Below are 13,281 nucleotides of genomic sequence, written 5' to 3'. Positions count from 1 at the left end.
CAAAGCGGCACATAGTTCTTTCAGGAAAAAGGGACATTGTGGGAGTGGAGGGCAAGACAGACATGTCTGAAGATTATGAAAAGTTTCATGAAATTCCTCCCTTCAAAGTCAAGGCTGACCCAAGCATCCTGATAAACGATGAAGATTATCCACGGTTACGGCGCAATAAGCAAATGACACAAGCGAAGAAAAAGTGAAGACTTTCTCCCGCAACTATTATGATGATAGCATGCCAACTTTGTAATAGACGAGTATGATACCATTGTCCGTTTTGTACAAGAAGTGCATCTAGTTTTTGCCGTAACCCTCTCAACTTTCTTGCACATGCTATGTGGATGAAATGATGATACCATGCCAACTTTCAACCTTTTCAGAGTTCATTTGAAATGCTTTATAAGCCCTGAGTGCAGAGAGGTTAGGCCCGTAAGCCTGCTTTAGAGAGGAGCTCGACAGCTCAGGCGCACCGCACCTTATAAACAGGTGCGGCTCTCTCTTAGCTAGCGAGGTGGGACTAAACTCACCACCACGCCACTGTGCAAGGTCATTGGTCCCGGTTGGTGGCACGAACCGGGACCAATTCCACCCTTTGGTCCTTGTTGGTGCCACGAACCGGTACTAATGAGGCTGTGGCCCCACGAGCACCTTTAGTACCTGTTCGTGGCACAAACCGGTACTAGAGTTTCTTACTAGCTAAGCAGTTTTTTAGTCCCACCTCGCTAGCTGAGAGGCACTAGGAGCGGTTTATAAGCCCTGAGTGCAGAGACGATGAAGAAGAGGCGCAATGCTCACGTTGCTTAGCTTCAAGCCTTGAGGAATAAGGTAGACTGCATCGAGCTATGTGCAGTGCAGTCTACACTATTCCGAAAGGCTTGAAGCAAATCAACGCGCATTGCGCCTCTTTTTTATTTTTAATCATTAAAAGCAAAAAGAATTTTCATAAAGAACTTTTTTTGATAGAAACTTTAATAGCAGAAAGAATTATCATAAAGTAAAATAAATAAGTAATTAGAAACAAAATAAAATAAAATAAATAAGTTTTTTGTTGTAAGTAGAAATAAAACAAAATAAATATAGCAAAAAAGAAAATAAAAAAACTAAATACAGCAAAAAGAATTTTCATAAAGAACTAATGGCACTAAGAGAAAGTTTATATGTTTTCTAAAACTAATGGCACTAACAGACAGTTTATAATTTTGCTGACCTAAAAACAAAAAGAATTAAAAAATAAAGCAAAAAACAAAAGAAAATAAATAATGCAAAAAATTTAAAAAACTGCCACCTATTGGGCCACCACGGCCTGAATTCGACTAGAAACCCAACCTGGGCCTGGATTTAGGTCCGCAAAAGGCCCAATAGGCCAACAGACAGCACAGTGTGACATTAGGCCCGTAAGCCTGCATTTGAGAGGAGCTCGAGAGGGCAGCCGCAGTGGAGCTTATAAACCACTCCGAACCCCTCTCAACTAGCGAGGTGGGACTAAACTTTTGGCCGCGGGCAGCGCAAGGCCTTTGGTCCCGGTTGGTGGCACCAACCGGGACCAATGCCCCCCTTTAGTCCCGGTTGGTGCCACCAACCGGGACCAAAGGCCGCCGCTTCCCGCCCTTTGGGCTGCTGAAAAGAGGCCTTTGGTCCCGGTTGGTGGCACCAACTGGGACTAATGCCCACCTTTAGTCCCGGTTGGTGCCACGAACCGGGACTAAAGGCTTTGCTATATAAGTCCACACTTAGGAAATTTTCGACATACCTCGCCAGTTGCCCCCGACGCCGCCAGGCTGCCCGTGCTCGCCGTCGCCGCCCGCTCCTCATCGCCGTCGCCCCGCGCCCTTGCCTCGACGGGTCGCCGCCCGGTGCTCGTCGCCGTCGCCCTGCCCCCACGCGCCGCCCCGCCTCGTGCTCCCCTGCTCGCGCGCGCCGCCTCGGCGCCCCAAGCCCCCCTGCCCGGCCCGCGCGTGCTCGCCGGCGCCCTCGCCGCCCCCGCCCCGTCCCGGCCCCGTGCGCCGGCGCCCTCGCCGCCCCCGCCCCCGCCGTCGCCATCGTCCTAGCCGCCCCCGCTGTGAGAGCCGCCGCCCCGGCTCTGTTTTTTTTATTAGTTTAATTTTTTTGTTCATATGTGATGTATATGTGTATGTGGCTATAATGTATATGTGAACAAAAAAAAATTTGTATGTATGTAGATGTTCAAAATGTATGAATATATATGTCAAAAATGTTTTTTTGTTCATAGAAAGTTTTTTGTTCATATATAGAAAGTTTTTATATAAGACAATGGATATATATTCGATATATATGAGAAATGATGATCCACATGGAAAAGTTTTATATATGCAAAAGTTGCAATTTTAGAAAAGTTTTATATATCTAGCTAGGAAGGGAAGAAGAACAAAAAGAAGGATACGAAAGAAGAAAATAAGAAGAGGAAAGAAAGAAGAAGAGGAGAGGAAGAAGAGGAGATATAAATAAGAAGAGGAAAAAAGAAGAAAAAGAAGAGGAGAAGAAGAAAGGAATAGAGGAGAAGAAGAAAAAATAGAAAATATTCTATTTTTTCTTCTTCTCCTCTATTCCTTTCTTCTTCTCCTCTTTTTTTTCTTCTTTTTTTTCTTCTTTTTTTTTCTTCAATCCTCTCCTCTATTCCTTTCTTCTTCTCTCCTCTTTTTATTTCTTCTTCGTTTTCTTATGTTTTATCGGGTCTGTCGTCGTCGATATATACCCCTCCCGATAACTTCAACACGAGGGGGGATAACTTCAACACGAGGGGGGGGGGTCGATATTCCCCCTCCCCGATAACATTATTTTCCCGTGTATATATGTCGTCGTTGTCGATATAACCCCCTCCTGATAACTTCAACACGTGGGGGGGTCGATATACCCCCTCCCCGATAACATTATTTTCCCGTGTATGTATGTTGTCGTTGTCGATATTACCCCCTCCCGATAACTTCAACACGAGGGGGGATAACTTCAACACGAGGGGGGGTCGATATACCCCCTCCTCGATAACATTATTTTCCCGTGTATGTATGTCGTCGTTGTCGATATAAAACCCCCTCCCGATAACTTCAACACGTGGGGGGGGGGTCGATATATACCCCCTCCCCGATAACATTATTTTCCCGTGTATGTATGTCGTCGTTGTCGATATATATAACTCCCTCCCAGATAACTTCGACATGATGGACGGTCGATATGTATACCCCCTCTCGACCGTGATAACTTATACCACGGGAGCACCCCCCGGCCCTCTCACTCGACCAAAACTCTCGAGGACACCCAAACCCTAGAAAAAAACGATGTCGGTCTCCTACCCCCTCCCGCCGCGCCCCTACCCTTGAAGCGTTGCCTAGGCCACCCCATAACCGGAATAAGCTAGGTCTACGTTTGCACTAATATATCCACCTGCTGTCATGTTTGTGTAATAATTGCCATGTTGTAATATTTGCAGAAACAATGGAGCACGGACGAGATGAGCAAGCAGAAGATGTGTTGGGGGACATAATCTTAGCCGGAGGTGATATCTTGTCGTATCTTAACGACAATGATGGTCTGGAAGAACAGGGTGAAGAAGCAGGCTGCGGTGATCGAAGAGTGGAGGAGGAAAGACATGATTATGATGGCTCCGGTGACCCAATGCTGGTGCAAGAAGGAGCCCGTGGTGACGGCTCCGGTGACCGAACAGAGTCCGGCCAGGTAAATATATTAGTTAAGCCTGTGCTGACTAGCTAATTGATGCATTCATTGTTTTGGTATGTACACATATTAATTAACACTCGTCTTTCTTCTTTTTTCTAGCCCTCCGGATCGAGCACAACTGCGGTAAAGAGACGAGGCCCGAAGAGAAAGTTGCGCTCGGATGAAAGGTTTGAGATCACAGCAATCGCGCGCGACGGCCAACCGATTGAACCCCTTCGGACAAAGGATGCTTTTGCTGCTCAGTGCGGGGTTCTAGTTAGGGACAAGATCCCGATCAGCATCCACCAATGGTATAAGCCTAAGAAGGAAGACCCTGAGGTGTCTTATGTCAATGATATGCACAAAGATGATCTTTGGACTGAGCTGAAGGCAAATTTCACCCTACCGCCAGAGGAGGATCCGCAGAAGCCAGTTATAGAGCAATTAATCAAGTCTCATGCTCTTAAGAAGATGGCAGACCTATTCAGGAGGTGGAAGAATGAGCTGAAAACTTTTGTTGACAAAGAAGAGACACCAGAATTCGTCGGCCGGTATGAGAAGATCAGAGATCACTGGCCCGCATTTGTGGCCCACAAGACATCGGAAAAGAGTAAGAAGATGTCAGCGACAAACAAGCAGAATGCTGCGAAGAAGAAGCTTCACCATCGCACGGGGTCAGGTGGCTACCTCAAAGCCCGGCCTAAGTGGGACAAGTCTGAGAGGGATCTGCTTGATAAAGGGATCGAACGAGAGACAATGAACTGGCCAGACCGTTGCCGGACTTGGTTCTTCGGGGCTGGCGGAACCTTGGACCCTGTATCAGGGAGGTGTCGTTGGACGGACGAGCAACTTGCAATACCCATCAAGAAGCTTAAGCACTATATCGATGCAGCGCAGCAAGGGACGTTCGTTCCCGACAGAGAGAACGACGAGCTCACAATGGCCCTCGGGAATCCTGAGCACCCTGGATGGACACGAGGCACGCCAGGCTCCGTTCCGTGGAAGGCTGGTTTTCCGGACGCGGGCGGTTACAAAACCCAGGAGAGGAGGAAAAAAGTGGAGCAGATCCAAATTCAGCGTCTGCACGAAAGGGTTCAAGTGTTAGAGGAACGAGACGGCAATAGAGATGCCGAAACTGCCCCCGAAGCTACACCGCCATCTCAGCGTAGAAGCAGCGTGGCTTCCACTGAGCTGCCTCAGCTGGAGCATGCGGCTACTCCTAGCTACCCCGTGGATGCTATCACGGAGTCTCAACATTGCCACCTTATGGCGGAATGGCAGAACTTGAAAGTCAAGGCGGCTGTTCGCTCTGTTTTACCTACTGAACCCGGCGCAACCTACCACTGCCGGCTGATTCCAGAAGGATATGCTAGGGTGATGGTGGATGAAATAACGGAGGGATTTGAGGACCTCCAGCTTGACCATGCTACCGGTGAAGGGGAGACTCGGCTGGGTTTAGCTCAGGAGACTCCATGCCTATGGCGGAAGGAGCTCATCAAGCTTCCGAACTGGATGGCTCCGGCGAGTAAGGGCACTCCGCCTCCTCCTCCGGCGAGTGATCAGGGCACTCAGCCTCCTTCTCCGGCGCGTGGCGGCACTCCGCCTCCTTCTCCGCCAGCGCCGGCGCGCCAGGGCAGCCAGCCTCCTCCTTCTCCGCCTCGTCAGCAAGGGCGGAAGAGACCCGCCACCGCTGCGGCTGCTCCGGCGCGTCGTAGTCCTTCTCCTCCGCCTCGTAAGCAAGGAAAGAAGACAGCCACAGCCGCTCCGTCTGCTCTGCCGGCGTCTAGCAGTACAGCTGCCAGAGGCGGGAGGCAATACAGATTCGGTCCTTCTCTGAAGACTACAGAGAAGTTACCATATGAGAGGACCGAGGAGGAGAACGCGAAGATCGTGCGAGCCGAAGTGAAGAACTTCTTTGAAGGGGTCAAAGCAAAGAAACATCCACCTCCGGAGGAGAAGGTAGATCCGGTGAAAGCAAAGCGCACTCTGGCTGCCCTGACAAAACCACCAAAGTCTCCGCCAAGAGGCAACTATGAGCGCGTTCTTGGAAAGGCATATGCCGAAGCGGAGCGGTCGGGAAGTACTGTCAGTGATAAAAGGATGAAAGAACGACGAGCTGGGAAAAAAATTGCCCAGCTCGGCGAACAAGCGAACCAATCGTGCCCCCCGCTCAAGGTGTCAAAAGACATCGTCGCTAATGATCCGGGTATGGTGCTCGGTTATAGCAATCTTGGAGATTACCTGCCCGACGATGTACATTATGAAATCATGGAGGTGGACAACCACAAATACCATTACGGGAAGCCTCTCGTCAAAGATGTCAGATCTCTAAGCACGATGATGCGAAGACTACATGATTGGTACATGAAAACCTGCAGAGAGTCTTATGGGATGAGTACTTTGACGCTGAGAGTTAAACCGGAGCATGACCTCGTTGGAATTGAACTGCTGAATGTTCCATTTGAGGATTTCTTCCAGTTTTACAACCTAAAGTCCCTCGATAAAACAACAATCACTTGCTACTGTCTGTAAGTAGTACTACTTCTGTCATTAAGTCTCTCTATATAGGTCAGCTCTTTCATTGCATGTATTTATACTTATCCTCACTATATTATGCAGATTGAAGATCGCCGAATTGAAGAAAAGATAAATCGGTGATATTGGGTTCATCAACACAAATCTCATAGATGCATATACGGTTGAAAAACATCCCAAAGAAGCCGAGGCCAACTTGCTACAATCGTTGGTATTAAATCAAAACAAAGATATAATACTCTTTCCTTACAACTTCAAGTGAGTGTTATTGTCTTCTGCATATTCGGTTTCCCTTATTAGTCCAGGTTATGGTAATGTAATTGATGACTTATGCATGCATGCGTAGCTTCCACTATATTCTCCTAGAGATTAAGCTTGAGCCGGTAGTAGTAACCGTCTTAGACTCGAGATGAAAAGATCCCCAGGACTATGCGAACATGACTCAAATGCTCCAGAAGTAAGTTAAATCGATCATTATCCACCATATCAGCAACTTTGTTCATTTCCTGATATCAAGTAATTGTTTTCTTTGTCTGGCAGGGTTTGGAGAAAATTCACCTCAAAAGCCCCGGGACTGCCGAACCAGCTGCAATTTAGACACCCGAAAGTAGGTACTATAGTAGCATGTTTCGCGCATCTCCTAGTGATTCAAGCGCTAGTTTGATCAATACCATTTAGCATGCTTGCTTATCAGTTTGATTGACCTCTATTTCTTGTAAAGTGGTTGTGGCAGCAACCCGGGAATAATTACTGTGGATACTACATTTGCGAGTCCATCCGCTACCATACTTGTGAGCGGGGCTACACTGAAGAACAATATGAAGTGCGTAAGCAATAATATTCACAATTTTATTTTATTACCATCATTTGTGTTGAGTTTCATTTATTCATATATATATGTATTGACCCCCTTCTTCAAATTAGATTTTTCGGAAGCGGGATCAACTCCTAGCAGAAGATCGTATGCGAGGAATTCAAGAGGAATTGGCGGCATTCTTCCTTAACCACGTGATCGCTGAAAACGGAGAATACTATGTGGACCCTGTGTTCCTACAATATAATTAGGAGATTGTATTGTAAGAGATAATTATTGTATATATGTAGCCGGTAGTGTCGGATAGATATACGAGAACTTGTTGTTCGACCAATATCTCGGAGAAGGAGAGGTGGTCGATATCACTTCTCTCTGTCTGCATATGTTCATGACGATCTTATGTTTCCTTCATTTGATTACTAGCTAGCGTGTCTACTCCTCTCCATACGTATATAGTATGTAGCGTCGACCAAGCACGGAGATAAGAAAGGACACTTCTCTCTATTAATTAGCTAGCTAACACAATATATGAAACACCTAAATTAACCCCCCAAAACCCCTAAACCACCCCCTTTCAAAAAAAACAAAAACCTCAGCTCCTGCTAGGGGCTGACGCGTGGATGCCTATTGGTCCCGATTGGTGGCACCAACCGGGACCAAAGGCCCTCCTGCCTGGGCTCCCCGCACCGGCCACGTGGACGACCTTTAGTCCCGGTTCGTGTAAGAACCGGGACTAAAGGGCTAGGGCATTAGTAACGACCCTTTAGTCCCGGTTCCAGAACCGGGACTAAAGGCCCTTATGAACCGGGGTAAAAGCCCCTTTTCCTACTAGTGTAGTTAACTGGCTTCACTTCTAAGTTTTCTATCATAATTAGCTTCACCTCCAATTTGATAGTATTGTAGACAACTTAGTTTCTGGGATAGGCTAACATCATCCTAAACTGCTTGCCATGACAAGTGAGTAGCTTAATATCATCCTTAGTTGCATGTAATACTTTTTGGTATAGTAAACAACTTAGTTTCATAGAAAGGCAACTTACTAACAATGATGGACCACCTTTTCAATGTATTCTAGGCAACTGAAATAGAAATGGCAGGCAACAGAGCATCACAGGTAGGCAACTTAGAAAAGGAATGATAAGAAACTTCCCAATATTAGTAGGCAACTAATTTATAAAGTTAGGCAACTAACATCAATGTTGGGCAATTTCATAGTATTTTGTAGCCAACTGAGCATGAGCCGTGGGCAACTGGTCACTAACGATAGGCAAAATGGACATGAGTGTTAGGCAATTTCATAGTATTTGTTGGCAATTGGGCATCAACCACAGGCAACTAATCATCAATGATAGGCAACTGTGCATTAATGTTAGGCAATTTCATAGTATTTGTAGGCAACTAAGCTTCACAGATAGAAAACTGGGTATCAATGTTAGGCAACTTTATAGTATTTCTAGGCAACTGAGCATCAAACGTAGGCAACTGATAATCAATGATAAGCAACCGAGCAGCCATGATAGACAAATTGGGATAAAGTCAGCAAGACTCACAGGACATAGTGCAGTGAAGTTGCTTGTATGTAGCACTAAAGGTACCTCATGTTTTGTGTGATTTTATTGTTTTGACACAAATCAACCTAATAGAAAGTCATACTAGGCCAAAAATAAGAACATGATGCTAAATGAGGCAACTTTAGTGCTAAGTAGGAGCAACTTTGATGCTAGATGAATTGAACCATATCTATTAGTGAATTCGCCTACTAGCCTCCTAATTAGTTGTGTGCAGTAGTGTAATAGATGGCATAGAGTTAGGATACTTGCTAGTTATGGTATACAACTTAGAGATGAAGCTAGTCAATTTTGGTAGTTGCGATAACCAACTTAGAAGGATTTTTCGTTGATAGGCAATCATACTAGGAAAAAAAGAAGTTGCTTTCTTATAGCACTATAGTTGCCTCAATACAACCCAAAATTGCCCGAGAAAAAAGTTTGTCAAAATGTACCCATATGGGATCTAGTTTTGAAGTACTCGTCGTGAGAAACCCAACGGTGAAAACGGATATGAATTCCGATGCACGAATCAAAAGTTATAGCTTTTGAAATTTTTTGAAACCCAAATAAATGCACGCGGGACAAGATCGTAGGCGATTTCCTAAGTAGCGTGAATACGTCAAGTAGTTTCCTTTTAGGATGTCAGTTGGTTTCGGAATCACGTGGACGTGGGGTGGTGGTGTGAGAAACTGATTTGCTTTTTTGGAAAAGTGACAGCCCGCCTTCCTTTTGGGGAGAGCGCTCGATCCCGCGAGCCAGCGCTCGGGCGCCAGGTAGCCACGTCCTTAAAAATATTGTAAGATTCCATGTTTCATTGTTTTTCTCATCATCCTTTCATCCAACCTTCCCCAAATGATAACCAATCATGGTAATTATTTATCTTCTGAACCAATTTCACTTTTATTTACTTAGCAAACTTCACATCAAACTATAAGATAAAATCACGGGCACGATTTGATAAAACATTCATTTACACAATCGCATTAGTATGTGCAGTTAAATCACAAGCTAACGTACTGAGTAAATATTTATACCCCATTGCAACGCATGGGCATTGTCCTAATAACCATACAAAAATGCATACAATTTGTTTTGGGACCATTGGACAAGCAATTAGGAATACAACTAAATGCTGGCACATGCATGTTGATGACTTAATTAAACTTGGCCATGAAAAAACCATGATGGAAACCGCCCGCTCTTCCACGGCAGCGATGGCATTGACTCACGCAACAAAGGGGTGAACGTCTTGTCTCTAACGTTGTACATGCCAAAGTCGCCGAGAGGTGCGTTCGGCTTCCTCGACACATAGAGGTTCTTCAGGTAGTAGATACAGTCTTCTCGAACTCCATGACCGACGGGCAAAGACTTAGAGCAAGACCTGCTCACAAAGAGCGCCGGGCCTTCTAGGCTGCCGTCCAACTTCTTCCACTGGCCTTCGCTAATGTTTGCCTCCCACACCTGCAAGCAGAAAGTTCTTCTACCTTCCGGGAAGCAGGGCATCCATGGGAGGCGGAGCCATCGCTTCACCATCAAGAGCTTGCCGCCAGACTCAACTAGATATAGCTCGACCAGGGGGTCAGAGAAAACGTCTTCTTCATCTTGCTTGAAAACGTCTTCTTCATCTTGCTCATGTTGCTGCCATGACCACGGGTTCTTTATCAAATCTAAACCGCACCGCACTTTTGGTTCAACGCCAGGCGGCGTCGGCTTGTCGAGGTGACCATTGATGAGGTTGAGGTTCGAGAGGACATGTCTGATGGAGAGGGCGTAGATCTGCCCTTGAAACAGAACCATGTCGACGGCCTCGTGAACCAACACCAGCAGGCATGAGTTGCTCTCTCCGGCCGGCCGGCAAGTAGAAACGAAGATTTTGTTTTCGAGCAGGACGGCGACGATGGGGTCGTCCGGCGCTGAAGATAACACCACCTTTCCTATAGCCATCGTGGGCTCGTGTGGGTCATGGGGGGTGCGCCTGAGCTCGTTTGGCTTTCGGTGCCAGAGGTTGTCAGTCCGCAAGATAGCAGCTAGCTCAGGGAGATCGGTCCTGGCACCGGAGAGAGCGTTCATGAGGGAGCAGCTGCCGTCGCGCTGGTGCACGAGAAACAGCATGTTCTCGCCGGCGCTGTAGCGCCAGCAGTCATCGGGGAGACGCAGGCGGTAGTGCGGGTGCGGCGCGCTGTTGTTGGCGAGGTCGAAGAGGGTGCCGTCGCCGAACACGACCCAGGGGAGCCGCGTCGGTGGGAGCAGGCTGGAGGCCGAGCGCCACGACCTGCAGACGGCGCCTGCTCGGACGCGGTCCAAGAGGGACGTGAGGTGGTGGAGGACAAGGAGCAGGAGATCCGGTTGCAGGTCCGTCCATGCAGACTGGCGCTGGTCTTTCGCCATCATGATTCACGAAAACCTAGCTTTGGTTGATGATTCTGGTAAGAAAATAAAGCGTACGTGCGTGGTTCTATTTAGTCTAGGTTAAACCGCCATTGCTTTCCTTTTTAAACAAGTCTACCTGTCTGTCTATTTATCTTGTGTGCTCAAATCTATCTAACCAGTTTTTATTTCAAAATTACAGAAAACGAACTCCTATGATTGCATGATTAGGAAGGTGATTGTATGCCCAGACGTAGCTATCTAAGATCAATTTTTTTTACTTTACAAAATCTTGAAGCTACATGGCAAAATTCAGAATTTGCATTTATACAACCCTTTCTGTCCGGTGTTCCCTCGTGGGCCGAAGGGACTTTTCCCTGGACCGAAGAGGTATCTTCATAGCCCACTGAGACAAAGACATTGTCTTCATTTGCGGCCACGCGGAAGATCTAGTCTTCGTTCGTTCCCCTCACAAACAAAGAATTTTGGGATAAGATCGGGGCCTTCTTCTTTCTCCGAACGGCTGCCATTTCTGTCTATCTCACTACAAAAATCTGCGCTAATCTGTGATGAAAACTCTTGTGATGAAAAATAAACTATCACCTAAGAACTTGTTTTGTGAAGGTTTTCTGTCACAAGTTGTTTTCCCCCAGATCAGCCCCCTTAGGTGCACTTGTGACGTTCTGGCCTTGTTTTAGACAATGAATTTGGCCATCATCCATATTCTGCGACGATTTGTACCGTCACGAAAAATGTTCGACGGGTTGCACTACCAGAATAACCGGCGATGCCGACGGCCAAACCTATGCCGACGGCCCCCGTCGGCATAGATGGGTGTATCCCGACGGCCCAGCTCAAGCCGTCGGCGTATATCCATCGGCATAGGTCGGCCGATGGCATCGCAAGAAATGTGCCTATGGTGGCTGTCGGCATATCATGTGGGCCTGGCTACCTAGGCGGCGACGGCCGTTTGACGGCGTCACGCGTACGCCGACGGGCTAACGGTGGTCGTCTGCATAGCTATGCCCATGTCATCGATCCGCGTCGCGCGCCACGTTATCGATCCGAGCCGCTCGCCGGTCCGTGGGGTGGCATACCTATGCCGACGGCCTTGCTGTCGGCATAGGCCTGGCCCTTGGATCTTGCCACGTCATCGATCCGGTCCAGGGCTCTACCGTTCCGTGGCCGTAGCTATGCTGATGGCATTGCCGTAGGCATAGATTTCTAATAATATTGTAACATTTTATTTATTTTATTTATTTTCTCTTATTTCCATTTTAGTTTTTTTCCAAAACTATTAACTTAAATGTGCCTTATGTACATAAAACATATCTCGATTATATATATATCGATTGCCCCCCACACGGGCCTTGCTTCACCCGCAAAACAAAAAAACTAATTTGATTAACTTCAATGTGCCTTATGTACAGAAAACATATCCCGGTTATAGATATACGATTGCCCCCCCCCCCCACACGGGCCTTGCATCCGTCATGTCTCGGAGAGGGGAGACGGGACGGGGTACCTGGGAGGGTGGTAGCAATGCCGCCAGGTGTTGCGGTGGGCCCTCCTACGGTTGTGGAAGCATGGTGGCAGGCACAGGCACCCGACACGCGGCTCCGGGGTGTGCCCCCCTCACGGGCGTCGCTGCCGCCGTGTCCCGAAGGCGGGAAACGACCACGTCGGGCCGACACAGAGGGAATCATGGAGTGGTTGGGCCGGGACGGTGTTGGGGGTGTAGCTATGGGCTGGGCTATGAAAACCAGGTGAAAAGGTCCAACGGTCAAACCCCGTCTGGTGAAGGTCAAAGGGCTAGACCTGGCGGTTGTCTGTGTCAGGGTTAGACGGGACGGGGTACCTGGGGGGTAGCAATGCCGCCAGGTGATGCGGTGGGCCCTCCTACGGTTGTGGAAGCATGGTGGCAGGCGCAGGCACCCGACACGCGGCTCCGGGGTGTGCCCCCCTTCACGGGCGTCGCTGCCGCCGTGTCCCGGAAGGGGGAAACGGCCATGCCGGGCCGACACGAAGGGAATCTTGGGGTGGGTTGGGCCGGGACAGTGTTGGGGGTGTAGCTATGGGCTGGGCTATGACAACCAGGTGAAAAGGTCCACCGGTCAAACGCCGTCCGACGAAAGTCAAAGGGCTTGACCCGTCGGTCGTCTGTGTTAGGGTTAGACGTGACGGGTGCTACCTCTTGAGCATGCGGTGGTTTTCCTTTGAAGAGGAAAGGGTGATGCAGAAAAGTAGCGTAAGTATTTTCCTCAGTTTTTGAGAACCAATGTATCAATCCAGTAGGAGGCCACACGCAAGTCCCTCGTACCTATACAAACAAATAAGAACCTTGCAACC

General features: G+C 47.9%; 1 protein-coding gene across 1 annotated transcript; it reads right to left on the bottom strand.

The window, feature by feature from the left end:
* Window positions 1-9,723: 9,723 nt before the first annotated feature.
* On the bottom strand, window positions 9,724-10,953 carry LOC141026844 (uncharacterized). The gene has a single exon (XM_073503703.1). It carries the CDS (start codon window positions 10,951-10,953, stop codon window positions 9,724-9,726), a length of 1,230 nt encoding a protein of 409 aa, XP_073359804.1.
* Window positions 10,954-13,281: the final 2,328 nt, after the last annotated feature.

This window comes from Aegilops tauschii, chromosome 7, assembly GCF_002575655.3.
Source record: "Aegilops tauschii subsp. strangulata cultivar AL8/78 chromosome 7, Aet v6.0, whole genome shotgun sequence".
Taxonomy (NCBI): domain Eukaryota; kingdom Viridiplantae; phylum Streptophyta; class Magnoliopsida; order Poales; family Poaceae; genus Aegilops; species Aegilops tauschii.
Note: the sequence above shows the minus strand (reverse complement) of the source record. Positions and strands in the feature narration are given on the sequence as shown.

What these genes read in the sequence shown, in the direction of transcription:
- LOC141026844 (XM_073503703.1), bottom strand. Translation starts at nt 10,953, where the DNA reads ATGGCGAAAGACCAGCGCCAGTCTGCATGGACGGACCTGCAACCGGAT.